Source organism: Panthera tigris, chromosome D2 (genome assembly GCF_018350195.1).
Source record: "Panthera tigris isolate Pti1 chromosome D2, P.tigris_Pti1_mat1.1, whole genome shotgun sequence".
NCBI lineage: Eukaryota > Metazoa > Chordata > Mammalia > Carnivora > Felidae > Panthera > Panthera tigris.
The window spans coordinates 61,361,032-61,387,537 of NC_056670.1; the positions used below are offsets into that span (position 1 = coordinate 61,361,032).

At 34.4% G+C, this 26,506-nt stretch overlaps 1 protein-coding gene across 3 annotated transcripts in view; it reads left to right on the forward strand.

Moving 5' to 3' along the window:
• SLK (STE20 like kinase) overlaps positions 1 to 26,506 on the forward strand; it is a 56,197-nt gene that overhangs the window by 21,711 nt on the left and 7,980 nt on the right. For 2 of the 3 annotated variants that reach the window (XM_015536730.2, XM_042959937.1), the window contains 14 exons: positions 308 to 457; positions 5,140 to 5,212; positions 5,373 to 5,567; positions 6,335 to 6,416; positions 7,924 to 8,052; positions 8,389 to 9,762; positions 11,726 to 11,856; positions 12,061 to 12,184; positions 14,092 to 14,271; positions 16,625 to 16,717; positions 23,238 to 23,367; positions 24,029 to 24,153; positions 24,923 to 25,111; positions 25,644 to 25,769. In XM_015536730.2, the coding sequence (XP_015392216.1) occupies positions 308 to 457; positions 5,140 to 5,212; positions 5,373 to 5,567; positions 6,335 to 6,416; positions 7,924 to 8,052; positions 8,389 to 9,762; positions 11,726 to 11,856; positions 12,061 to 12,184; positions 14,092 to 14,271; positions 16,625 to 16,717; positions 23,238 to 23,367; positions 24,029 to 24,153; positions 24,923 to 25,111; positions 25,644 to 25,769 (3,101 nt within the window). The remainder of the gene's footprint in view (positions 1 to 307; positions 458 to 5,139; positions 5,213 to 5,372; positions 5,568 to 6,334; positions 6,417 to 7,923; positions 8,053 to 8,388; positions 9,763 to 11,725; positions 11,857 to 12,060; positions 12,185 to 14,091; positions 14,272 to 16,624; positions 16,718 to 23,237; positions 23,368 to 24,028; positions 24,154 to 24,922; positions 25,112 to 25,643; positions 25,770 to 26,506) is intronic. The other variant, XM_007080304.3, reaches the window with a different exon arrangement.

A 26,506-nucleotide genomic window follows, 5' to 3' on the forward strand; every position in this document is an offset into this window, starting at 1 on the left:
TTAAGTTATTCTTAAAGGATTTAAAACATTTATACATATGTATCTTATTGAGTGAAGTTCAATAAATTAAGAAATCAGCTTAATTACATTTTATACTTTTAAATAATCGTTACAAAATTTCTAAAATGAAATGTTAAATATATGAGGAAAAGTAATCTTTGCAGGTATTTAGTTCTTCTAAAATGAATTCATTGTAAAAAAAATAAATTCACTATGTGCAATCTTTGACAGTGATGGTAAAGATATATATATTGCCGATGTGTTTTCACTAGATAACAATGCAGATTTGTTTACCCTTTCCTTACAGAACTTGAGAGACCATTAACTGAGTCCCAAATACAAGTAGTTTGTAAACAGACTCTAGAGGCTTTGAACTACTTACATGATAATAAAATCATCCACAGAGATCTGAAGGCTGGCAACATTCTTTTTACCTTAGACGGAGATATTAAGTTGGGTAAGTTTCTTCCCTTAAATAAAACATTTGAATTTGTGCTGAGACTTTGCTCTATATGTATGTGACTTAATACTGTTCAGTTATGGCTTAAATATGTAAAACATGGAGAGTTACTCCATGTTAATTTTTTAAATATTTAAATATAAATAAATAGTGGATAAATAATTATTCATTAACTCCCATAGTATAGACAACTAATGTAAAGATGCTTCAAAAAGAAAGGATGGATTTCATTTTCAAAAAGACAAGCTTTAAAAAGACTGGTTGGGGTGCCTGGGTGGCTCAGTTGGTTAAGCATCCAGCTCTTGATTTTGGCTCAGGTCTTGACCTTACCTTTCGTAGGATCTAGCCCTGCGTCAGGCTCCAGGCTGACAGTGTGGAGCCTGCTTGGGATTCTCTCTCTCTCTCTTTCTCTGCCTCTCCCCCACTCAATCTCGCTCTTTGTCTCTCTCTCAAAAAATAAATTAATTTAAAAAAAAAAAAGACTGGTTAATTATTTTTTACCGTAAATTTTTGTATGTAGAGTTAATACTTATAAATGTAATACATTTAGAATATGAGCAGATATGTCAGACTGCTAACTTAGTTTTATCTTCATTTCCAAAACTCTAGTGGGTTTCTTTTCCCATGTTTAGTTTTATACTCTATTTTATAAATATGGAATCTTAGCTAAGCTAACAAAGTAGATCTGAAATGGATGCCTAAAATAAGTATTGAGGACTAGAATTTTTAATTTTGTTTTTTACACTGAGGAAATAACTTCATAAGAAGAAATAGATGTAGATTTTAGATGGAAAACGGATTAATTTCGTATGTACACACATACAAATGGAAGATACAGCCCTCTTTAAGTGCCCCCAAGATATGACTTTTTAAAATTTTTTTAATGTTTATTATTTTGAGAGGGAGAGAGACAGAGCACAGCAGGCGAGGGGCAGTGAGAGAGGGAGATACAGAGCACAAAGCAGTCTCCAGGCTCTGAGCTGTCAGTACAGAGCCCAACACAGGGCTCGAACTCACAAACCATGAGATCATGACCTGAGCCGAAGTCGGGTACTTAACCAACTGAGCCACTCAGGCACCTTGTAGATACAAATTAAAAAATATATATATCTAGTGCTGAAGGGGCGCCTGGGTGGCTCAGTTGGTTGAGCATCTGACTCTGGATCTCAGCTCAGGTTATGATTTCATAGTTTGTGAGTTCAACCCCCATGTCTGGCTGTGTGCTGACAGTGCAGAGCCTGCTTGGAATTCTCTCTCTCCGTTCTGTCCTCCCTCTCTTTTTGCCCCTCCCTTGCTCATGCTCACTTGTTTGCTCTCTTTAAAAATAAATTAAAAAACTTAAAAAAGATAAGTAAAAATCTAGTGATGAAGTCTAAATTTGTGTAATTTGGAAGGACATGGAAAGGACAGAATATATTTAAAAGCCATCTTGATACCAGTGATCATAGTCATTTCACTTCACTTTTTTCATGACATCAAACAGGTATAATTTGATATACTAAATTTTAATCTTTTTATTATGAAATAAAGATACAGAAAACCACAAGAAATTGTGTAGCTTAGTGATTCTGTAGCATTGTAGATGATAGCTTTGTAACCACCACCTAGGTCAAGAAATAAAACTTTGTCAGGCACCCCAGCAGCTCTTCCATGTGTCCCATCTGAGTCACTGTCCCTGTCTTCTCCACAGGTAACCTTTATCCTGACTTCTATAGTAATTACTTCCTTGCCTTTCTCTATGGCTCTATCACCTAGTGCTCATCTCTCAAGTTTAGACGTGCTCATATTTGAAATCTGATTTTCTTTTTAAGTCTCTTAATTTATAGGTCTCCCCTACCGGCCATCTCTTTCTTTCCTGTACATTTTATTTATGGTGTGCATTCCCATGAGTGCCAAAATTGGTTCTTTGGGGGCAAAAAAGATCTTAGATATTACAGTGCTTAGTAACTCTGCAAAGGCCCACGCTACACAAACAGTATATCTGTGGTGTTAAAATTCCGTGGGGGATAAGAGGATTAGGAAAAAAATGTCTAAAAAGGCTCCTTAGGAGCATGATGATGAAAAAAAGGTTGAGAAACACTGATCTATGAGACCTAAGTGTTGGACCTGTAGAGTTTCCCTCAACCTGCATTTTGCTAATTGCATATTCATGATCATTTGTAGTAAGTTCCTCTGTGTATTTCCTTCAGATTTGCAGATAAATAAGGCCTCATCAGTCTCAAGTTTGTTTGGCAAGACTATATATAGGTGGTTTTGTGTCCTTTCATTGGGCGGCACATATGTTTTGCTTTTATTTTATTTTATTTTATTTTATTTTATTTTATTTTATTATTTTATTTTATTTATTTTATTTTATTTGCAGCTCTTGATGCATAATGCCTAGATCTGTTCTTTGAGTTGAAAAATGAATTGTCACTTTGTTTTCGTTTATTTTATTTAAAAAAAATTTTTTTTTTTAACGTTTATTTATTTTTGAGACAGAGAGAGACACAGCATGAACGGGGAGGGGCAGAGAGAGAGGGAGAGACAGAATCGGAAGCAAGCTCCAGGCTCTGAGCCATTAGCCCAGAGCCCGACGCAGGGCTCGAACTCGCAGACTGGGAGATCGTGACCTGAGCTGAAGTCGGACGCTTAACCGACTGAGCCACCCAGGCGCCCCTGTTTTCGTTTATTTTTTGATAATAATTTTGATAGAGTTATTCACCAATTATTTCATTATTTTTATTTATCCTTATTATAAAATTAGGAATAATTATGTGAAATGACACTTCCCTTCAACTGTTTGGTTATTCAGGAGTGTAGTTCATATGGACAAGACAGGAAAAATGCTTGATTCCTTCTTTTTATTTATGTAACTTGGAAGACCATGAATTGGTTCTCTCTCATCCTCAATTAGTGACCAGTATTTTAAAAAATATTAATTCATGAATTTAATTTATAGATTTCAAATCTATAATTTTTTTAATGTTTATTTATTAGAGAGCATACATGTGTGGGTGTAAATTGGGAAGGAAGGGAGGGAGGGAGGGAGGGAGAGAGGGAGAAAATTCCAAGCAGGCTTCATGCTTAGCACATAGCCTGACTTGGGGCTCGATCTTGCCATCATGAGATCATTACCTGAGCTGATAACAAGAGTTGGGTGCCCCCAGATCTATAATTTTTATCCTTATTGAAGCTTAACATTGTACCATCTTTGGTCAATGGGAGCCTCTTCATGTTGGTATATTAATCTTTTTGATATGACTTTAGTAGCCTTTGATAGCTTCGTTATCAATATCGTGTAACAGTCTAACCTGTTAGGTTGAGATGTTTCAGGCTTGTCTTCTATATTTCTTGCCTCCAACCTGTAATTAGCCATTTCTTTAAGAAGTCCTGGGTTTTTTTTAGTAGGATATGGTATTTCAAGATTATATCTGGGGTACTTGGGTGGCTCAGTCAGTTAAGCATCCGACTTTGGCTCAGGTCATGATCTCACAGCCTCTGAGTTCAAGCCCTGCATCAGGCTCTTTGCTGATAGCTCGGAGCCTGGACCCTGCTTCCAGTTCTGTGTCTCCCTCCCTCTCTCTCTCTCTCTCTCTCTCTCTATCTCTCTCCCTCTCTCTCCCCCTTCCTCCCTCCCTCCCTCTTCTGCTCACACTCTGTTTCTCTCTCAAAAATAAACATTAAAAGAAAAAAAAGACTGCCTCTGAATGTTAGAGGTACTTAACAGTTTATGGATTGGTCATCATTCTGGGCCTTTCTAGAAGACAAAGCTAGGCTGTCATATGCGTTTCTACATATTTTCTGATCAAATTTAGGATAAGATGTGTTTTATTTTCTTTTTAACCTAACCACTTCTGTATTACATGTATATCTCCTATCCTCAGAGTCCTGGTTCTTAAGGACATTGATGATAGATTTATAATATCCCATAATTACTCATTTTAGTCCTGTTTTCATACGTTTAATGCTCATCACTGGTCCTTAATGTTAGTATTCTCTGTGATCATGTTGGTTGTTTGAAGTTCATTCTCTGGTAGATAACTCTGGAAGGGCTCTCCAAGTTCTTATATAATAACGGTTCCACCCATATTTATACTTTGAAGGTCGGTTTTGCTGGATAGAAAATCCTTGGCTTACATTTTGTTCCTTGAATCTGAAATATCTTACTCTTATTTTTCTGTTCTAAGTGTTGTTGGAAAGTCTGATGATAATCTGATTTTATGTCTTTTTCAAGTTATGTGCTCTTTTTGCCTAGATGCCAAAGAATTTTTTTCTTCAAGGACTAATAATTTGACTATACTTTTCTCTAAATATGCTCTTATAATATTTATGCTTTTCACACTGTAGGAAAAATGTTTATGTCTGTTAATTGTAGTATGTAGTACTAGTTGTTTTGAAGTGGGTAGACTGGTTTATTTTAAAGTTACTTTTTTTTTTATCAGTTCTGAAGTATTCATGATCTGAAGATGTATAAAGGAGGTAGTAGTATATTAATGATGGGATATTTTATTTGACAGTTATTTTGGAGGGGGTTTGTCAAAATTAGGATGGTAGAGAAGTCACTACTCTTTCTGTTTTGTTTACCCTTTAATAAGAGTGGCCTTGTTAAAGACTTGAAATGCTTTTCCCTGTGTGAAATACAGTGAGCTTTGCTAAAAAACTATCATTAATACTTTTGTATCATTGCTTATTTCAAGCGGATTTTGGAGTATCAGCTAAAAACACAAGGACAATTCAAAGAAGAGATTCCTTTATCGGCACACCATATTGGTATGTATTCATCTTTATGGATGTACTACTGTATTAGTTATGTTAGAAGCTATTATCACTCATTAACTTATCTACATAATTGATTATACTGTCTTTTATGTGGCTTGCAATCAATATTCTTAAGCTAAACATCTTAACTTTCAATTCTCTGTCTGTACAGGATGGCTCCTGAAGTAGTCATGTGTGAAACATCTAAGGACAGACCCTATGACTACAAAGCTGATGTTTGGTCCCTGGGTATCACTCTAATAGAAATGGCTGAGATAGAACCACCTCATCATGAATTAAATCCAATGCGAGTGCTGCTAAAAATAGCAAAATCTGAGCCCCCTACATTAGCACAGCCATCAAAATGGTAAAATATTCTAAACAAAACCTTATACAAAGCAAAACTTGATGTTTTATTCTTCGACCTTTTCAAGGGTAGATTTAGTTACATGGTACAAAGACTGTATGAGTAGAAAACTTGATTTTTGGTATTTTTTTTTTAAGAGTTAAGGACCATAGTTGTGCCTGGGTGGCTCAGTTGGTTGAGCATCCAACTCTTGATTTCAGCTCAGGTCATGGTCTCACGATCATGGGATTGAGCCTTGCTAAGCATGGAGCCTGCTTGGAATTCTCTCTCCCTCTCCCTCTGCCCCTACCCTACTCATGTGCATGTACTCTCTCTCTCAAAATAAATAAATAATCATTTAAAAAAAAAAGAGTTAAGAACCATACAAACTCGTATAACTAACTCTTCTTATAAATTTGAAATCAGTGATTTGAGTTCTACACGAAACAACTGTATGTAGTATAGTATTTACTGTGAGAAAGTGAGGCATATATGTGGTTGATTTATATTTGTGGAATTTAATATAATAGAAGAGTTTGTGATTTTTGGCATATATGACTATATCACAGTGGCTAAAACTATGACTCTACTTATATTTAATTTTGTATTTACAGATGATACTCTAGTATTTATCTTAATATTATTTTGAAATCTTGGTATTCTCATTAACTACTTATGTTGAATTAATACAATTACATACATAAAATACAAGCATAACTTATCAGAATTTTGTTTGATTTTAATAACAAAGTAAAATAGAATGTCATTGTTAAAATTTCATTTTGAAGGTCTTCAAATTTTAAGGACTTTCTAAAGAAATGCTTGGAAAAGAATGTGGATTCCAGGTGGAATACATCTCAGCTACTGCAGGTAAGATCAGAGTAATATGACAACAGCAAACTGTAATTATTTTAATATCTCATTGAGAAGAGTACAATTTCAGATTCAATATATTCTCTTTTCACTGGAGTTTCCCTATGGAAACTCAGAATACATTGTAAAATATGTTGTACGCATACAATGTGTACAACATACTTGAATACAAGTAACCATTTGCTTTATAAACATATATGCTGCCTTTACTAAAAGGCATTTAGCTTATAAGTCATTCCTTTTGTGCTTTTTTGATTCAGTTGTGTTCTTTTTATTTTGTTAGTTATTCCACTTTGTTAGTTACTTGCAGTTTTTCTCTCCAGTTACTAGAAAGCAAGCCCCTTGGGCGCAGAGGTCATGAGCTTGTTGATTTTTTTAATATTTCTTTTTTTTTTTTTTTTTTTTTTTTTTAACATGTTTTATTTATTTTTGGGACAGAGAGAAACAGAGCATGAACGGGGGAGGGGCAGAGAGAGAGGGAGACACAGAATCGGAAACAGGCTCCAGGCTCCGAGCCATCAGCCCAGAGCCTGACGCGGGGCTCGAACTCACGGACCGCGAGATCGTGACCTGGTTGAAGTCGGACGCTTAACCGACTGCGCCACCCAGGCGCCCCTTTTTTAATATTTCTTACAGTGAGGATAATGTTCAGTAAATATTGCTGACTTTTTTAAAAAAAAGTGTTAAAGCGATTAGATAATTTTGTTTTATAGCAGGACCTATTTGTGATATTTGAAATAGGAATTTGTTACATAATATAGGTGCACAAACAAAATGACAAATCTTGAGGCAATTACTGTTAGGTTGAGTTACTGTATAATTCCTGCATTACAGTGTATTAAGTTGATCTGTTTATCTCAGGGGAAAAAAGCAGAAGAAATTGCCTTCTTCTGTGCAACAGTACATCCCTAGAACACACTTTCTCTTATTATTTTATTACCCTCACTTTAGAAGGTCTTAGTCTGTGACAGACACTGTTAAATGCTGCTGAGTATACAAAGGTGAATAAAATTTTTTCTTACTCTTAAGAGTGTTAGAACCATGTCCAAGAAAGCAGTTATTTGCAAGACTCTAAACAAAACTCTAAGGCTTTTTGTAAACATTTTATTAAGGATTATACAGGATTTAAACATACTGTTGTTACTTTTAAAGAACTAAAAATGTACCAGTTTGAAACTTTTAAAATTTAATTTAAATTTAATTTAATTTAAAATTTCAAACATGCAGAAACGTACATGTACCTGTTATCCAGATATGTGGTACCATTTTTGACCTATTTCCTTCAGATTCTTTAAAAAAGATGTATAGTTGTAGGCAGTCCCTATTCCTGCTCAATCCCCTTCTTCTTCCTTGCCCAGATGTAACATCATCTGAAGTTTTTTATATTTTTCTTACTCATGTGTTCATATTTTTACGGCATAATAATGTGTATTTTTTGTGTTTGAAATTTTATAAGCCAGCATTTCAGCTGTTAGTAAGTGTGTTCTTCTTAATGATCAAACAGCATCCTTTTGTTACGGTTGATTCCAACAAACCAATTCGAGAGCTGATTGCAGAGGCAAAGGCTGAAGTAACAGAAGAAGTTGAAGATGGCAAAGAGGAAGATGATGATGAGGAAACAGAAAATTCTTTGGTCAGTATTTAGAAGGGAAATGTCATTTACGTAATATTGAGAGTTGGGTTTTGAGGTGTGATTGCACCTGTATGTAAGGATTAATTGTAATCGATAGCAGTACAAAAGTGTTAATTTTAGGGGCGAAGATTAACAAGTTTGCTCCTTGCTCACCATTTTTGTCCTATTTATTATGTGAAGATTTGTCAGTTCTTTATTTTTATAACTTCATCAAATTTTAATTGAGATACTAAATCATGTATGTATGTTTTCAATATTTATTTATATACAAAATATAGTTTTGGTCACTATCTTGAACTTAGTTTTAACATTAAAAATGTACAAAATCTTTTTCAGCCAATACCTGCAAGTAAGCGTGCCTCTTCTGACCTTAGTATTGCCAGCTCTGAAGAAGATAAACTTTCACAAAATGCTTGTATTTTGGAATCTGTCTCTGAAAAAACAGAACGTAATACTTCTGAAGATAAATTTAACAGCAAAGTTCTTAATGAAAAACTTACCACAGATGAACCTGAAAAAGCTGCAGAGGATATTAATGAACATATTAATGATGCTCACTTAGAAGCTATGGCTGAACTTGATAATAGAACAATAGTAATCAAGGAAAATGGCAGAGAGGAGAAGAGACCCAAGCTTGAAAGTCTTCCTGATACAGAAGACCAAGAAACAATGGACATTAATTCAGTCAATGAAGGAAAAGAGAATAATATAATAACTTTAGAAACAGATATTGAACAGAGTCTGAAACCTGAGGAAGAAAGGGATCAAGAAAAGCAACAGATATTTGAAAATAAGATTATAAAATCTGAAGAAATTAAAGATACTGCTATTCAAACAATGGACTTAGTTTCTCAAGAGACTGGAGAAAAAGAGGCAGACATTCAGGCAGTTGAAAATGAAGTTGCACTTACAAAGGAAGACACCCAAGAGAAATTGGGAAAGAATGATGAAACTCCAGAAGAAGTGATCAGCCATATAAGCGATGTCATAGGAACAAATGAGGCAGGAGATGTTGCCCAGAAGGCAGTTGAAAACAATGCTGAGGATGCTCAGAGTAATGATGGGAATGAAGTGGTTGAAGTAGACCAGAAATTAGTAAGTAAGCCCACAGAGGGTCCTGAGGCTGGTGGTTCTGAGGAAGTTCCTTTTAAAGACATAGTGGAAACTAAGGAGATAGATCAGAAGTCTTTGGAAGATAAAGATGAAGAACAGTCACTCAGCAGTTTAGAGAACATAGTGAAAACCAGTGAGGAATCTGGCACAAATGAAGGTGAGGAAATTACTGAGTCCAGTAGCACTGAAGAAATAGAGGTCAGACATGCAGTAATTTATACTGACCAAGAGGCTTTAGGAAATGAAACTCCAGATGCTCATGAAGCTACTGCTCAGATAGATACAGAGCAAAAAGCAATTCCATGTGAAGTGCCAATTGAAAGAGAACCTCCCGTGACTTCCTCTTCACAGCCTAGTGAACCTCAGCCTGTTCCAATACCCAGTATTAATATCAACTCTGAAGATGCAGAAAATAAAGGGGAAATAGGTGCTTTATCAAAAACTGAAACCATGTTGCTTCCAGAATCTGAGAATCAAAAGGAAAATGATACTGATTCAGGCACTGGTTCCACTGCTGATAATAGCAGCATTGACTTAAATTTATCCATCTCTAGCTTCCTAAGCAAAACTAAAGACAGCGGATCAATATCTTTACAAGTAAGTGTACGTGGGCCCTTCTTTGTCATTTTGGCAATTTGCAGTTTATGTGAAGTATGTTTTGAAAATAAAACAGCACTAAATCAGTGTAGTACTGACCCTATAAGATTTGTAAGGCCTATGAAGGCAATCAACTAAAAAGCCAAGGAGAGAGATAGATACTGGATGTAATCATAAATTTTTTGGTAATATCTACCTGTTTTTGCCAACTTGATGTAAACAGTGTAAGTTACTTGGTGTGGTTGGATTTTTTTATTGCACATATTTAAATATATTTTAGCAAGAATCCATAATCTATGAAAAAATTGAGAAATTGAAAGAATGATCTCTTTAAGCACTTTTAGGATGTAAACAGCCCTCGATTTACCAGTGGTCCATAGGATTTTGCCATCTTGGTCATAGTCCTCACAGCTGCCATGAGAACCGATGTGGGAAAGCAAAAAAACAAAAAAATCAAAAACTAAAATGCAAAAACACTTGGAGCTTTTAGAGCCATTCTCAAATCTTAATGTGTTTAAGAGTTACCAGGGGTATGTATGATTAGGGATGTTGACTAGACTTATGGTGATCATTCAGCAATATATGCAAATATTGAATCATTATGTTCTGTACTTGAAACTAACATACTATTATATATCAAGTATACCTCAACATGAATAAATTATTTAAAAACAGAGTTTTAGAGGGAGCTATGTAGAGGTCTAGGGTGGAACCCAAGAATCAGTATTTGTAACATAAGATTCCATGGATTTCTGATACAGGTGAGTCATGTATTACTTAGAGACTCTGGGTTGACAGCAGAAAAGAGTAGAACAACTTAGGAAACTGACCTTAGGAACAGGACTCCAGGGCATAATTGCAGCAAATTACTACACATATTGCATAGATTGTCTTCAGTTTTCAGTTTATTTTGTTTCACTGACTGGAATTCCATTAATCTGAAATTTATTCACTGACTTAATAGCCTTTTAAAAAAATCCGAATACTTTTTTGAGAATTAAGGTGATATTGTGGATACTTTAGTAAGAACTGAAGAAATAGAAAGTTTAGATTTTCAGTGTGGTAGATAATATTTTGGGAGCATGCCCACTTTAGATTTTAGGGGAAGCCTGGATAGGGTATCATAGTCCAGGGCTTAGGAAGAGAAGCGTGAGGATACTAGCAGCCTGGAGAGTCGAATAATAAGAGGTTGCAGAACCATGCTTGGAAAGTGCCAGAGACAAACTAAAATCTAATGCATTTTGAATTTAGTATTTTCGCATTCCACTTTTGCTCCCTCTGCTTTTAAACCCCTTCTCCTATATCAAAACCAAGTAATTATCTGCTGTCAATACTTACATGTTTGCCAAACTGTGTTTTTTGGAGTGTCATACTTCTGTTATTTCTATGTGGATTTGAAAAGCATTTGGATGAGGAATGGAATTTGGTCTTGATAAAGAATTGTAGGCAATAGCTATCAGGCAGTAGACATTTTATCTTTCTAGTAACTCAAGAATCACACATTCATCTCTGTTCCTGAGGTGGAGGAGGGCTGTTGATAATATTGTTGCTGATAAAATGGATTTTGATTCCCAGTCCAGGCAGTGTTTAAAAATTACCTGGGGAGCCTTTTCAAAATGGAAATTCTCAGCCACCCTCAGACCTATTGATTTAGATTCTTTTAGGGATGAGCCCCAGGCATTCCTTTAAGTGTTTTGTTAGTGGTTCTAAAACTGAAAAGCCAGAGGTATCTGAGAAGTTACAAGATCAAAATAAGAAGAAAAATGATGAACATGTAAAAGTTATACTAATTAGTCATTTATATGAATTGTTCTTTATGATTTGTGCCTAATTATGATGTGGTATAAAAATTATATGTGTACAGTTCTGTGTTTTGTTCTTTTTTTTTTTTTTTTAAGAAGAAAATATTTTCTGTCTCCAGTATTTTCCATATAAAGCCTAACTAAAATAAAATCTCACTCAGGAAACAAGAAGACAAAAGAAAACATTGAAGAAGACCCGCAAATTTGTTGTTGATGGCGTAGAAGTGAGTGTAACCACGTCAAAGATAGTTACAGATAGTGATTCCAAAACTGAAGAGTTGAGGTTTCTTAGGTGAGTAGAGAACATAATTAAAATCGTTTTTGTGACTTCTTTTCAGTTTTTGCAAAGTGTAAGAATAGAAGCAAGAGTAAAGTCTTGGCTGATTATTCTTACTACTTTTCCATTTGAAAATAGTATTTTTTAAGTTTTTAAAAAAGTATTCAAAGGTGTAATTTTTTGCTGTTTTTCCCTGTTATTGATACTAAATTTTATCAGACGTCAGGAACTTCGGGAGTTAAGATTCCTTCAAAAAGAAGAGCAAAGAGCCCAACAGCAGCTCAATAGCAAACTGCAACAACAACGAGAACAAATTTTCCGGCGCTTTGAGCAAGAAATGATGGTAAAGTTTTAGATTTTGTATCCTTTTATTAACACTGAAATTTGATGCTTTAAAAAAATTCCACTAGCATGTTTTAGAACTTGTTCTTTGATTATTAGATTTTCTCTGGCTTTGTCAGTATTTCTGGCCTTTATTTCTTCAGTGTTCTAGATGCTCTTTTTTTCCTCCCTTTTGCCTGAAAGGATTTTCTATCTTAGGCTTCCTGTCACTGACTTATAGTGTGATAGGTGTCTTCCATTTTCCTTTGGTTAAAATTTGTTGTGAAAACCTGGAATCATGAAGCTGGTAGATGGTTTACAAAGTTCTTAGGTGGGCCTATTTCTGGATACTTTTTTAGTGTTATAATTTGACCTCTCAGATTTAGAATCCAAGAATTTTTTTCCAAATGTTTATTTTATTTTTGAGAGAGTGCACATGAGCAGGGGTGGGGCAGAGAGAGAGGGAGACAGAGGACCCGAAGCAGGCTCCATGCTGACAGCAGAGAGCCTGATGTGGGGCTCGAACTCATGAACCGGGAGATCATGACTTAAGCCGAAGTTGGAAGCTTAATTGGCTGAGCCACCCAAGCACCCCTAGAATCCAAGATTAATTTTTTTAAGTTTTTTTTTTTTTTTAACGTTTATTTATTTTTGAGACAGAGAGAGCACAAGTAGGGGAGGGGCAGAGAGAGAGAGGGAGACACAGAATCTGAAGTAGGCTCCAGGTCCGAGCTGTTAGCACAGAGTCTGATGCGAGGGCTCGAACTCACATACTGCGAGATCTTGACCTGAGCTGAAGTCGGATGCTCACCTGACTGAGCTACCCAGGCACCCCTAGAATCCAAGATTTTAAAGGCAGTCTAGAATAGTTGTCTTCAAACCTGGCTGAGTATTAGAAATACTTGGGGCTTTTTCAAAACACACTTCTCTGGCTCCTACAGGTAAGCTTCCACATCCCTATTCACAGCTGCTAGAGAAGTTGGTGCTGATTAGTCAAGGGTAATTGTCACTGAGTCTTTTAATTATTACCTTGTGTCCAGAGTTGGAAAAGGAATCAGTAATGTGATAGAAAATTCCAGTAATTTATTTAAACATCTAGCTTAGTGTAAGTTAGAAAACTGATTATTTCAAATGTTACTATATTCATGTTTTGAAAATAGTTCTTTTGCTTTTCTTGTAAGTGGTAAGAATTATTTTCTGTGAAGTGTGTTATTGTTGATTACATTTGTTGGATTGTGACAGAAAATTCTTAGGAAAATAATGAATTTTTGTTCTCACTGAGTATTTTTATAGTATTGAGCATTCTATTTTAAAGAACCTTATGAAAACTGCATCTCTTTCCCCAAAAAATATTTTCCAAAGTGTTTTGCTTTTTATTTTTTAAAATACCTTTTACAAATATTTAACTCCACCTATATCCAAAATTATATTATACTCAAGTATTATGTAAGCAGGAATCTTTTGTTGAAAGATTTATAATTTCAAAAGATTTGTTTCAATAAAAGGATGTTTAAGAATCTTAATGAGGAAGAGTAAATCTGAATATCACAAGCAATTGTACATTATTAAAGTAGACTTTGGATAACACTTTTGATTGATCAAAAGTTTATTGGATAAATACTGAAGTTTTTCTTTAGTACTTTAGCACTTTTAACACTTTCCTTTAGTACTTTAGTACTTTAGCAACTGGATATTCTTCTGGATGGTTTAAAAATTTTGAACATTCTATAATAGAAAAAACTATTTTTTGTGTAGAAAAAAATGAAATGCTCATATTTTTGAAAAATTCCATAATGTGTTTATAGCATTCCACTTGTGCAGTACTACAAAGGTTGTATGTCATATCACTACATTTAAATGCTGGTTATGTACTCTTCAATACGTGAGTGATAGACAAGTTAAATGATCCTGAGCCACATTATTTTACAGAGCAAAAAGCGTCAATATGATCAAGAGATTGAGAATCTAGAAAAACAGCAGAAACAGACTATTGAACGTCTAGAACAAGAACACACAAATCGCTTGCGAGATGAAGCCAAACGCATTAAAGCAGAACAAGAGAAAGAGTTGTCCAAATTTCAGAATATGTTAAAGAACCGAAAGAAGGAGGTAAGTGTAACTACTACTTTTAATTATTAAAGGTTGTTTTTTTTTTAATGTACACTTAAGACTAAAGAATTAGGAATAATACTTGAGAGTTACATAGCACCAATTTATTCTTTTTTTGTGGTCTTCCCAACAGTCATGTAGGGTAGTAGTAAGGTCAGGTGTTAATCTCATTTTACTACCAAGAAGACTGTAATAGAAGAGCTTTTTAATGGTCCCTTCAAGTTTACAGACTATCATTAAATGTCCAGCTAAGCCTTGAACCAAGTTTTCAAATTAAGTCTAATCCATTTTCCTTCCAATCTATCATTTTCCTTTATTAGCAACAGTTAAAGCCTCTGTAGAAATTTCTTCTTTCACGAAAGCTCACCATGTTGTGTTTGTAGGTGGCAACAATAATTCATCTATTTATTTGTAATATTTAATTCATGCTTAAAATTTTTTTTCTTGGTTAGCTTGATTGCCTTTCATGAATGTTGTATTAAAACAAAAGCTCAGTACCCTGAAATTGGAAATAATATCTGTAAGTTCAACAAGTTGAGAGCTACTTTGAAGAATCACGTGTGAAAAATACCTGTGTAAAGTCATTTTATTACAATGAATTTTTAAATTTTTCCTAAAACTGTTCCATATTGTTACAGGATCTGTGCTATTACTTACTATGAAAGATTGTCATTGATTCAGAAAGAGGATTTATATATTGTAATAGTGTCTTATTTGCCCCCAAATTAAAACAAAAGAGTTTTACATATTAGCAGAAGTGGTTTTATGATTTATTCTATACTTTTAGTGTAGGGGGAGAATTTACTTTTTCATGATATGAAAGACCCCAGGGATAATCATTATGATTAGTTCTATTAGGATTAGAATAAAAATCTCAACCAAACTAGTAAATGCATTTTCACTTTAGTTATACATCTAAAGCACCCAAGTTAATTGGCTTTAGCATTTAAATTGTGTATAAAACTGAACATCATATTGCTGAACTTGAGGATCTACTTTAAAAAGCATAGAATCGAACGTTAATATAGTACATTCTATAATTTCTTTAAGTAAATAATGAAATGGTCTATAATTTTATTTGATGTGACTACCATTTCTAAAAATTAGTTCTGTTACTGTTTAATATTTCACATAGTGTTGCTCTGTTTACCATGATATATGATGTTACTGAGGCTCCATATCAGTTTTCTTGAAACTAGGGGAAGTTTTTATTGAGAGCTTATTTTTTAATACCAGGTTAAATTTTAAAAAATTTACAGATAAATATATGATTTAATCTTAAATATATAAAAGTTTGTAGTTATTTTTACGGTTTTTGAGCTTGGAGAGTTTTAGCTAGTAGACATATTTGAGATCGCAATATGCATATTTTAAATAACTATATTATGTTTTTTTTTTCCTTATTGCTAAATTTCTTGCATTTGGGGAGTCTCTTCCTTTTAATGGTGATTTGGTTTCATGAGGGATTACTGATGGGGAATTTTAAATACACTCTCTTCAATCAAAATCAGTCTCTTTCACAGACGGTCAATAGCATGTGGTGATTTGGAATCTGATTGCTTTTGGTGCTTCTACTTGTGAACACATGATTGTTTTTCATAGTTGGATTACAGATCTATTTTTAGGTGGAATACGTATCTAGGATTTTGAAATAATTAAAAGAAGGAGCTCCAAATTATACTTCATTTTATAATATACTTTATTTGGTATAATAAATCATAGCATACTACACTGTTACTTTATGAGTACTTTATAATATTGATTTTAAAGTTGACAAGTTTGGCTTACATTGTCAGCAAAGGAGAATGTTATTCTAATGCAACACAAAATCATCAGACATGTTTGTTTTTATCACACCGTATATAAAATGGTGTGTTGGATGAAAAAAGAAAACATAGTATCCATTTATTTCTCCTTTTGTTTTCTTTTGGTCTCATTAAATGAACTTAATTTAGACTTATTTCTTTGGTTTTATCGAGCCAGTTACGAAATTTTGTACTTTTATAAATGGCATTGACTTTCCTTATTTTCAGCATTTCAAACAATGTCAGTAGATGTGTTCAGTGCTGCTAGTAATCCTTTACTGATTGTCTTTGGATCTTTAAGAGAGAATAATATGTAGGGATAATTAGGCATCTGATTAACCTTTATATGGTGTGATGTCCCTTTCTGCACCGAGATTCAGCATGTTCTATCCTTTCATTCTTTTTCACCAAACTAACACCTATACTATTGCATGTTGAAAGGAACTTTGTATCAGCTTTAATCTTTGACTTGTAGCTTGTCTGCTACATAAATGCTTGCTGTGGAGAAAGTATTATTTCCCCACCTCCTGCATGCTTATACACTGTAGGTTATAAATGAAGTGGAGAAAGCACCCAAAGAGCTGAGAAAAGAGCTCATGAAACGCAGGAAAGAGGAGCTTGCACAAAGCCAGCATGCTCAGGTAACAGCAGCAGCTTAATGCTACTAAAAACAGAAAGCAGCATTATTCTCGCAGCTTAATAAACCATGGTGGAAAGGGTAAACTCCTACTGTAGTTATTATATGATGTTGAATTCTCCTAATACAAAGGTTCCCAGGGCATTCTTTATGTAGAACTAAATTCACATGAGATGGTGACATTTCAGTTGCAAATATGAAATTAAGTGGAATGTTTGGAAAGCTGACTCCGGATGAAATAAACAAGGATGTTGATGTATAATTCACTGTATTCTTATTATAATCATGAGGGAAACTTATATACTTAAGTAGTAATGTCACTGTTTGATAGAAGACTTTTATGACAAAATATAGAGGTTGAGTGTGTAGGCTTTGTACACATGAAAAGAATGACTATTTAAAAGACCATTGTTGGGGCACCTGGGTGGCTCAGTTGGTTAAGCACCCAACTCTTGATTTCAGCTCAGGTCATGATCTCTCGGTTCGTGGGTTTGAGGCCCGTGTCAGACTCAACGCTCTCAGCGTGGAGCCTGCTTGGTAGTCTCTCTCTCCCTCTTTGCCTCCCCCTCCTTGGCTCATGCTTGCTCGCTCTCTCTCTCAAAATAAATAAACTTAAAAAAAAAATAAGGCCATTGTTTTTATAAAGTTGGGAGTTAAAAGAAAAACCATAAACGGTAATGTTAAATGGTAGATCAAACATTTATTTTACTATTAAACTCAACATAAGCAACTTAAAATCAGATTTTAAATACTAACTACATTGTTTTTCTTTTTGATTCAGAATCCAGCAGTTTAAAAAAATATTGCCTGTATAAACTTGATTCTAGGTTATGATAAGGATGAGCCAATTAAGATGGGTGAATTCTCTACAAAACTAGACAAGCTAGTACTTCAAACAGATTTTTTTTTAGCATTATCTCATGACTGTATGAGGTCTTTTTACTAGGAATCATTTTTCTTTTAATTAAGTTTGCATTCAATTTGGAAGCAGAGAGGTGAGCTCAGTTTGTAGTTATATATGTCAATTAAAGGAAGAAGAGACATGGATTATATGTTAACGGTTGCTTTAAATTACCAATTTAATGTGGTTTTATGTGATGTAAAAAGTGGTTCCCAAACTTTTACAGACCCATGTGAAAACATGGAAGAAACAAAAACCACTGGGGACCGACAAATGGAATGACATTTAAAATTTTTTTATTTTTGTCCAGAAGGATATTTTAAACTACTGTTTAAAAATTTAAAGGAAAGAATATCTTAACACCATGAAAAATAAGGGAAGTATTTTGGAATTTAAAATTTAACAAAACTAGCCTATCTGAATAAATTTCATGTTTTGGGGGGGGGTTGGTTTGAGGCAGTGAAAAATTTTGTCTTGGCCTAGTGTGGGGATTACTAAAGTGTTAAAGCAGACACAGCATTTACTGTGTCAAGTGCTGTTCTAAATGTTTCTCCTGCATGAACTCATTTAAACTCACAACATGTGAGGTAGTTACTCTTATTACCTCTATTCTACAGGGGAGGAAATGAAAGCTCCTCTGAACTACCACAGCGTACTGCCTCTCATGTTTAAACCGTTATTTCTGTGCTTAATCTGAACTCTTTATCAGCTTAGTCCAGTGGTTATTGGTCATGTTGTTAATAGGTGAAGAGGAAGTCCTTGCTTCACACATCTAATTGTGGATAATTTGGATTTCAAACAAGATAAGACCAATATGGTTTTTCCTTGTACAGGAATGTAGGCCTTTTAGATTCTAAAAGGTAATACATATTTCAGATGCTAGAGTTGACATTGAGAATTTAGTGTTGAAGGAGTTAAGTGATCCCATGCTTTAATAAAATTTTGTTGGTTTATTTTCATAAAATTTTGGGGGCTAGCCTGTATTTTCAACTAAAGCTGAAAGCAACAGTAAATTTCTTTCTGTAAATTTAATGAAAATTTAGTAATCTAACAAATTTAAAAGTATTTCTCTTTAGCTACTGCTTTACATGAAGGCGCTAAAATGATAACTTGGTACCGCATCTATTTTAAACATTTTGAGAATTTGTGAATAATAGTTATATAGTCATGGAGCCAGAAGTATTTGATTGTCTAGTCCAGTGGTTTTTAAACTGTTCTCCCAAGAGCTGTGGAGTCTGGAAGAAGCACCTCAGGGATCCTTCAAAAAGAGAGGACTGGGGGTTCTGGGTCCCTGCTTAGACTTTAAAGCAGCACTGCTTTTCATCTGTTTCGTACATTTTGTGGTACATTTTTTGAAAGAGGGTTTGACTGGTTTAAAAAACAACAGCATAAACTAGAGTTTGGAATCCACTGATCTCATTCAAAACCTTTTTACAGATGAGAAAGAGGCCTCTCTGTTAGGTACCTTGTTCGAGACCTCCTGAAACTCAACATTTGTGTAATTATTCTTTCCATTTACAAAAAGTCATCAGCTGTATTCTCACCTGGGAGGTGCACTGTACTCTGACCCGCAGGGTGTTGCTCAGGCCATGATCCGGTCTTTTCAGTTGTCCTCTTGCGCAGTCTCCAGTGCCCAGCTGCAGGATGTAAGTCCCACGCATCTGTGGGAGGATGCCTTCTCCCGTTTTATCTGCCTTTTCTTCAGCTCACATGTGCCTTTTCATTGTTCGCTTTATTTGTTAAAGCCTAGAAGATTGATAGATGATAATGTCAGTAATGACAGTAGTAATCTGAAATGAACTTGATAGTATAGTATTCTTCAAAGCGTTTTCACATTTGATTCTTACTGCCTCCACCCTAATATAGGGATGGAGTGTATCCATTTTATAGATAAGGAAATCGCAGCACAGAAGACTAAGCGGTCCACTTGAAGTCACAAACCATATTAATGGTAGAACTGGGATTAGAACACTCCGAACAGTGTTCTTTTTTTCTACCTCACCACAAATTTTGAGATTTTCATTTCCAAGAAGTAGCTTCCCAGGAGTATTTTATAAACTTTGCACATGTGAGAAATTGAATGCTGTGATTAGATTTTTATCTTTGTGTGAAGTGACATTTTGATTTTATATATGTTATATATATGTTTTAATTATGGATATGGTCAGAAAAGGCATATTAAATGTGATTATAGTTCCATTTAACTTTAGTTTTCACTATTCAAATTGTATAAGGAATAGTGAGTTGTTCTTCCCCTTGCTGTAGTTTTAAATTAAGTCTGGAATTCCAGGCTGTATTCTTTCTCACAGTTTCTGTGGGGAAGTGACTAGCTGACTTAATGCTATAATTTTTGTTTTTGATGTTTGATATACACAACTGGAGTAGATAGAATACAGCTTGATTTCACCCATTCCTTTCCCCTCTCCTGAAATTAGACTTATTTTTTTTATTATTATTGGCAGCTGTTGGACTCTGTAGTTTTCTAAAGAGTAAGCAAAACAATTTTTTTTTTAATGAGAGGGAGAAATTATGAATTAAGATCACTTTTCTGATCATTACCATTTTTATCCTTTGAATTAGAAATAAATTCTGTACAAATAGCCCAATATAACATAACCCTTTCTTATAGTTTTCTAGAATCCGAAGTTGTGTTTTTAATATTTATAGTTGTCTGATTAATATGACAAAATTCCTTATCAGCATTTAAACTTACACTTTTAAAGGGTGCATTTTATAGTTTCTGTGTTGATTTAAATTATTTGTTACTTTTATTGATCAAATCCATCTTTTTTTTTTTGGGTAAATTTGTTCAGTCTTTTTGGAATGTAAGATCACTTTTCTTTTAGATCTTAAGAATAATTTCCAATTACAAATTCCAATGTGAATGTGTTATACTTGGCTTTTGTAGTTAGGAAATTTAAAGAAAGCTCACTAATACAAAATTTTATTTCTTTTGAAGTAACAAAATATACGAATTAGTATGTGAGGGACCTGGACCTTTCAGGTAATTTTTACCTTTAATATAGAAGATTATTTGAGGTGCCTGGCTTGCTCAGTTGGGAGAACATATGACTCTTGATGTTGCGGTTGTGAGTTCCAGCCCCATTTTGGGGTAGGGATAAATAAATAAAAATAAATATAGAGATTAAAATAAATGAAGGAAGGAAGAAAAGAAGAAAATTGTTTGCATAGTATTCTTGACTATGTAACTATCCAGACTTTGCTTAATTATTTAAGTCCTTGACTCTGTAAGACAACTGGTGTCTTTGCTAATTCTCATTGTTGAAGGCACTTGCATACATAGCCTACCTTGACTCTTACCTGTCAACTCTTATTTTACTTTCTGGAGCAGCACAATGGTAGTTCTGCCTCCTTCTGTATAGCAGTCTTAGCTCTTATTTTCCCCTGATGGATTAGCTGCTTCAGGACAGGCTTCTGTAATTCTTTCCATTATTCATTGTGTGGCATGGTTTCTAGACCCTGTATTCACAGCTTCCTGTTTTCTGTGGTTTACTTTTGAACTTCTGAAAATGTGATACTAAGGGAAGAGACCCACTATTCTTTATGTGGGCATACAGAACCAATTTGGGATCACTAGAATGGAAGGCCCTTAAAGGCAGTACTGTCTTTTCTTAATTTTAGTAGCCCCTTTAGTGGTACAGTGCCTAGCATTAGTAAGTACTTAATAAAGATTTTCTTTGAACTGGACTGTCATCTTGCTTATCTAGACAAATATAGTAATATGACCAAGAATTGAACTCACAAGAAATTCCATTTACTTTTTTAGTGGCACTGGCATGTATTTACTCTTCTTAATTTTCACATAAATATTTATTCACCCTCATCTTGTACTTTTGCATTTATTTGAGTCTAAATGTGGTATTTATATTTATGGTAGTTAATTTGGGCCCATTGTTTCTGTCTACAGAGATATTTTTTAAAAGTCCTTTATACAAGTTAATGGTACAGATGTGAAAACCTTTTGCTATATCTGCAGGTTATATTAAGTTATAGATTATATATTAAGTATTGTACAAGTTTGTACATAGAAATTTTACTATGAAATTAGAGAAACAATTTAGTTTTTATTATGTGATATTTACTGTAGGAAAATGACCAGCTTGAACAACTTTCTTTGTTATAATTGCCTAAAAAATAGGCATGGAGATTTCGTATCTCTTTAAATAAAACTCAAAAGGCCTTATTCTAGATAGTTGAAATTAAATATTCATTGTGGCTTTTTTTCTGTGATAAAAACTTGGCTGTGGTGAAGCTCACAATTGTATTTTACAGAGGCAATTCATTAGTCTTTCTGCTAGTGTGTAATTGTATTTATGCTGAAGTACAAATTATGACAGATGAGACAGCAGTATCTATAACTCCGGATTACTTTAACAGGGCGTCATGAATGGTAAGACCTAATTCTCACCTCCAGACACATAGTAAGGCATGCACCTTAAGGAACACGGCTATACTCACTCTCAGTGCATTGCAGACCAGGCTGGTAGTGATCCAGATCCTGTCAGACTCTGTCAAAGGCACAAAGAGTAGATCCAAAATGGACCTTAAGTTTTATCTTCTCTTGGATGTGCAAGAGGAGGGATTATAGGTGGAGTGCCACTTCAGTCTTAAATTTCTAAATCCACACTCAAATTGATCAGAATATCCCTTGGGCTAATCATATATAGACTGCTGTAACTGCCAAAAGAGGGATGGAGAGCCGAACATTTACTGGCAAAATTTACATTTCTTCAATTTGGATATTGTTCCTTTTCTTCTGTGAATGTGCAATCTAGCATAAAGACCATAAGTCACTTTAATATTTCCTTTTCTTACACAGTTGTGGAAGGATTTTTTTTAAAGCATAAATTTTTGCATTTGGGCAAATAGTATGTACTCAGTAAATATTTGTTGAATGAATGAGTGAATCCCAAACATGTTGGCAGAAGTTTTTGACTATCAGGAGTGTGTGTGTGTGTGTGTGTGTGTGTGTGTGTGTGTGTGTGTGTGTATTTATTTATTTATTAAATGTAACTCACTTTATGAGTCCTAGATCACATTTCTCTAGCAATGCACTATTTCTCATTAAGTCCATAAACTGTTGTTCTTTTTAGGCACATGCTAGAGATACAGAAATTATTTCTCTGTTAGTGTTGCCATGGTATTACTTCCTAAGTCTTTATTTCTTGGAAAAATAGAGATATTAAATATTCTGATATGTGTTTTACTTATTTGCTCTTTATTCTCCTTTTCATAAAAGGCATTTTGTTTTTTCTTGTTTTATCCACACCATAATGTAATGAATGATCAGTTTTAGAAGCTCTAAATTTATTATTTTCCTAAAGATGTTCATATCATAGGACATTCTGAGTGGGTGACTTCTTTCATGTGTATTATTTTTAATACTGAGTTTAGAGTATTATGTATTCTAGTACTTTTTTCTGGGCTTGAATTGAGTGACTAATACATTTATATATTGCTATATAATTGGTGATTTTTAAATCCAGTTAACTTTAGAAACTTGGTTTAGAAATCTTGATAGCTACTAATGTATATGGTCATATAGATAAATGGATGTTTCACTCAGTAGATGCTTATTAACTCATGGTTAACTGTCTAATAGGAACAGGAATTTGTTCAGAAGCAACAACAAGAATTAGATGGCTCTCTGAAAAAGATCATCCAACAGCAGAAGGCAGAACTGGCCAATATTGAAAGAGAGTGCCTGAATAACAAACAGCAGCTCATGAGAGGTATGTGAAATTACACAGCATATGTGTATATATAAAATGGTATCTGAAGACCATTGCTAAGATACATGTATATATCTAGTATCCATAATATCGAATAATTGGAAATTATGTGAATGCTTTCCTTTGCTAAAGTAGAAAGATGAAGTTAATAAGAGGAAAAGGTTTATGTAAAATTTTAAGCATTTAAATTTTTAAAATTCTTTATAAAGTTAAATATTGTAAGACATAGAATGAATGCCTTCATGACAGAAGTGAACATAAACTACAATCCTTAAAACATCTCTATTGTGCAGATGATGCTAAAGCCTTACCTGAATAGTTTTGTATACTCATTATGCCTTACAATTGTTGGTATACTTAATGGCATCATGACAGAATGGGATTTTAACAAAAAGCTTAGATTTTTTTATTTTTCATTAAGATGATTAAAAGGAATTTTGGTATTGTGGGTGGGGCATTTTCTGTTTATAGAGCATCAGAACAGAATGGTAAATAGTGATAGATATTATCTGTCCATTGGTAATATTTCATTTATAGTTCACAATGTCAGTGTGCGTATAAGTTACTGTATATAGAACACATTTATGTAAATATTAAAATGAACTCCAAAGTACATTAGTAAAAAGAACAAAGTGACATTTTGAAAATTGCTTTCTTCTAGCTCGAGAAGCTGCAATTTGGGAGCTTGAAGAACGACACTTACAAGAAAAACACCAGCTGCTCAAACAGCAACTTAAAGATCAGTATTTCATGCAAAGACATCAGCTACTTAAGCGCCATGAGAAGGTTAATGAAAGGAAAATTGGTTTACTTTTTGTTCATTTGAAGTTTGCAGAGTTATTCATTTTTGAAACTTCTATTTCGTAGAGAATGAATTTTAGATTTCCTTTCTATTTTTATAATCCTAAAATTTCTTTGGTGAAGTTTGGAGTAATTAATTGTATCTTGATCATGATTGCAAACTTCTTTTCTATGAGTTTCATGGAAGGTGACTGATTTCAATGCTTAAGTCCTCTTCTACATTATAATCTTCATGCTGTCTCAAAGGTAGCTATTGTGGCCCCATTTATGGTTCAGATACCTTAAAAAATGTGGACTTTCTGACTTAGTAATGAGAATTTCAATATAAGACTCTTATATAAAGCTTACTAATGGCTTTATTTTTGTTATAAATTATATTTTGGCTAAAAGTTTGCTGGTTGATAATACAACAAGGGAGGGAGTGATTTTGGGAAACAATACAAGAACATGTTTGAGCATACATGTGGGTAGTGAGTATTAAATTATATTTAGGGGCACCTGCATGGTTCAGTCAGCTGAACGTCCAGCTATGGTTCAGGTCATAATTTCATGGTTTGTGGGTTCAAGCCTCACATTGGGCTCTGTGCTGATAGCTCAGAGCCTGGAGCCTGCTTTGGATTCTGTGTCTCCCTCTCTCTCTGCCTCTCCCTCGCATGCACTCTGTCTCTCTCTCTCTCTCTCTAAAATAAAAAAATAAATAATTAAAATTTTAAATTATATCTACATCACAAGATTGTGTTTGATACTTTCTTAGGAAACAGAACAAATGCAGCGTTATAATCAACGACTTATTGAGGAATTGAAAAACAGACAGACTCAAGAAAGAGCAAGACTGCCTAAGATTCAGCGCAGTGAAGCCAAGACTCGAATGGCCATGTTTAAGAAAAGCTTGAGAATTAACTCAACAGCCACACCAGATCAGGACCGTGACAAAATTAAGCAGGTAAATAAGCCAATTATTCTCTTCTTTTTTAAGTTTAAAAAACTGGAATGTCCTTTAGAAGTGTCACATAATTATGTCGTAAACATTTCGAGCCCCTTTGGGCTTGTTGGTATTTTCTTTGGCTCTGTGGACTGGGGCTGGTTATGTGGCATATACCACCTTAGTATTCCTAGGGTGGTGGCCACAGAGGGCCCCAGGCCCCACACCAGCTCTTGGGCCCTAAAACCAACCTTGGGAATTAGGTGACTTGCACAGCTTTTGAAGTTAAAATGTAGGGGCCTCACTGTGCTTCTGCAGTCTCAGGTACCCCACATAAATGAACTGTGGTCACTGATCAGGTAGGAGGGACAAGGTACCAGAAGTCCACCCCCCGTCCAAAGCCGTAATGTCGACTCCAGCTTGAGTCACAGTACGTTATTCATGCTTGCAGCTTTAGTTTATTGTATTTTAAGATTAAATTCCTTAATTATTCCTTTAGAAGATGCAGAAATTATATTGCTTGTTAACAGTATTTTCTTTTTCTTATTTATAGTTTGCTGCTCAAGAAGAAAAGAGGCAGAAAAATGAGAGGATGGCTCAGCATCAGAAACATGAAAATCAAATGCGGGATCTTCAGTTGCAGTGTGAAGCCAACGTCCGAGAGCTGCATCAGCTGCAGGTCAGATAGAGAAGCATGAGAACTGAGCTGGTGGGAGCAGGGCAGCACAAGTGGTGGTTTGGAGAAAACAGTAGCTAACTGGGATAAACTGTACTGTACTCATGGAAATGCTGGGATTGAGAGATTCGTTTTCTGTATAGACTCGAGTAAAGATCAGGCTAGTATCATAGGCACTTGTTGAGAGTTTATATAACCATGATTAATATAAACATGAAGCTAAATTGTAAACCTAAGAAGTTGAGTCTTTCAAAAGCAGTATTGAGTTATTTGTAGTCTCTTTTGCAAAGAAGATGACAAAGTTTTCAAAATGAGGTAGGTGGTTTTGTTGGCAGATTCTGCATTCAAAATTTCATTTAGGGGGAAATAGCTCATTTTCTTCTAGGTTTTTGAAAAAAGCGATGGACTAAATATATGAGAATTTTTCTCAAGACATTTAAAGGTTACCCTAGGGGGACTGTTTTGAGACCTTACCTGGAGTGTGCAGCCCACCCACTATATAGTCTAAAATGTTTAAGATTTCAGAATAGTGTGTACTTTATGGATACTCTTCATATTCTCTTAATTTACTAAAGTAGAATAGTCCTAATCCCACATTCTGGCACCAATGGTAAATGCATAAGAAGATGCCCTTTGAAGTGTCAGTTTTATGAGCAAACCTTCTTAGAAAGGAAAAGTAGGATCAAACTAATTCTATTTTAGTTCATTTCATATGGTAAGTAACAGATCTAACTTCTAAA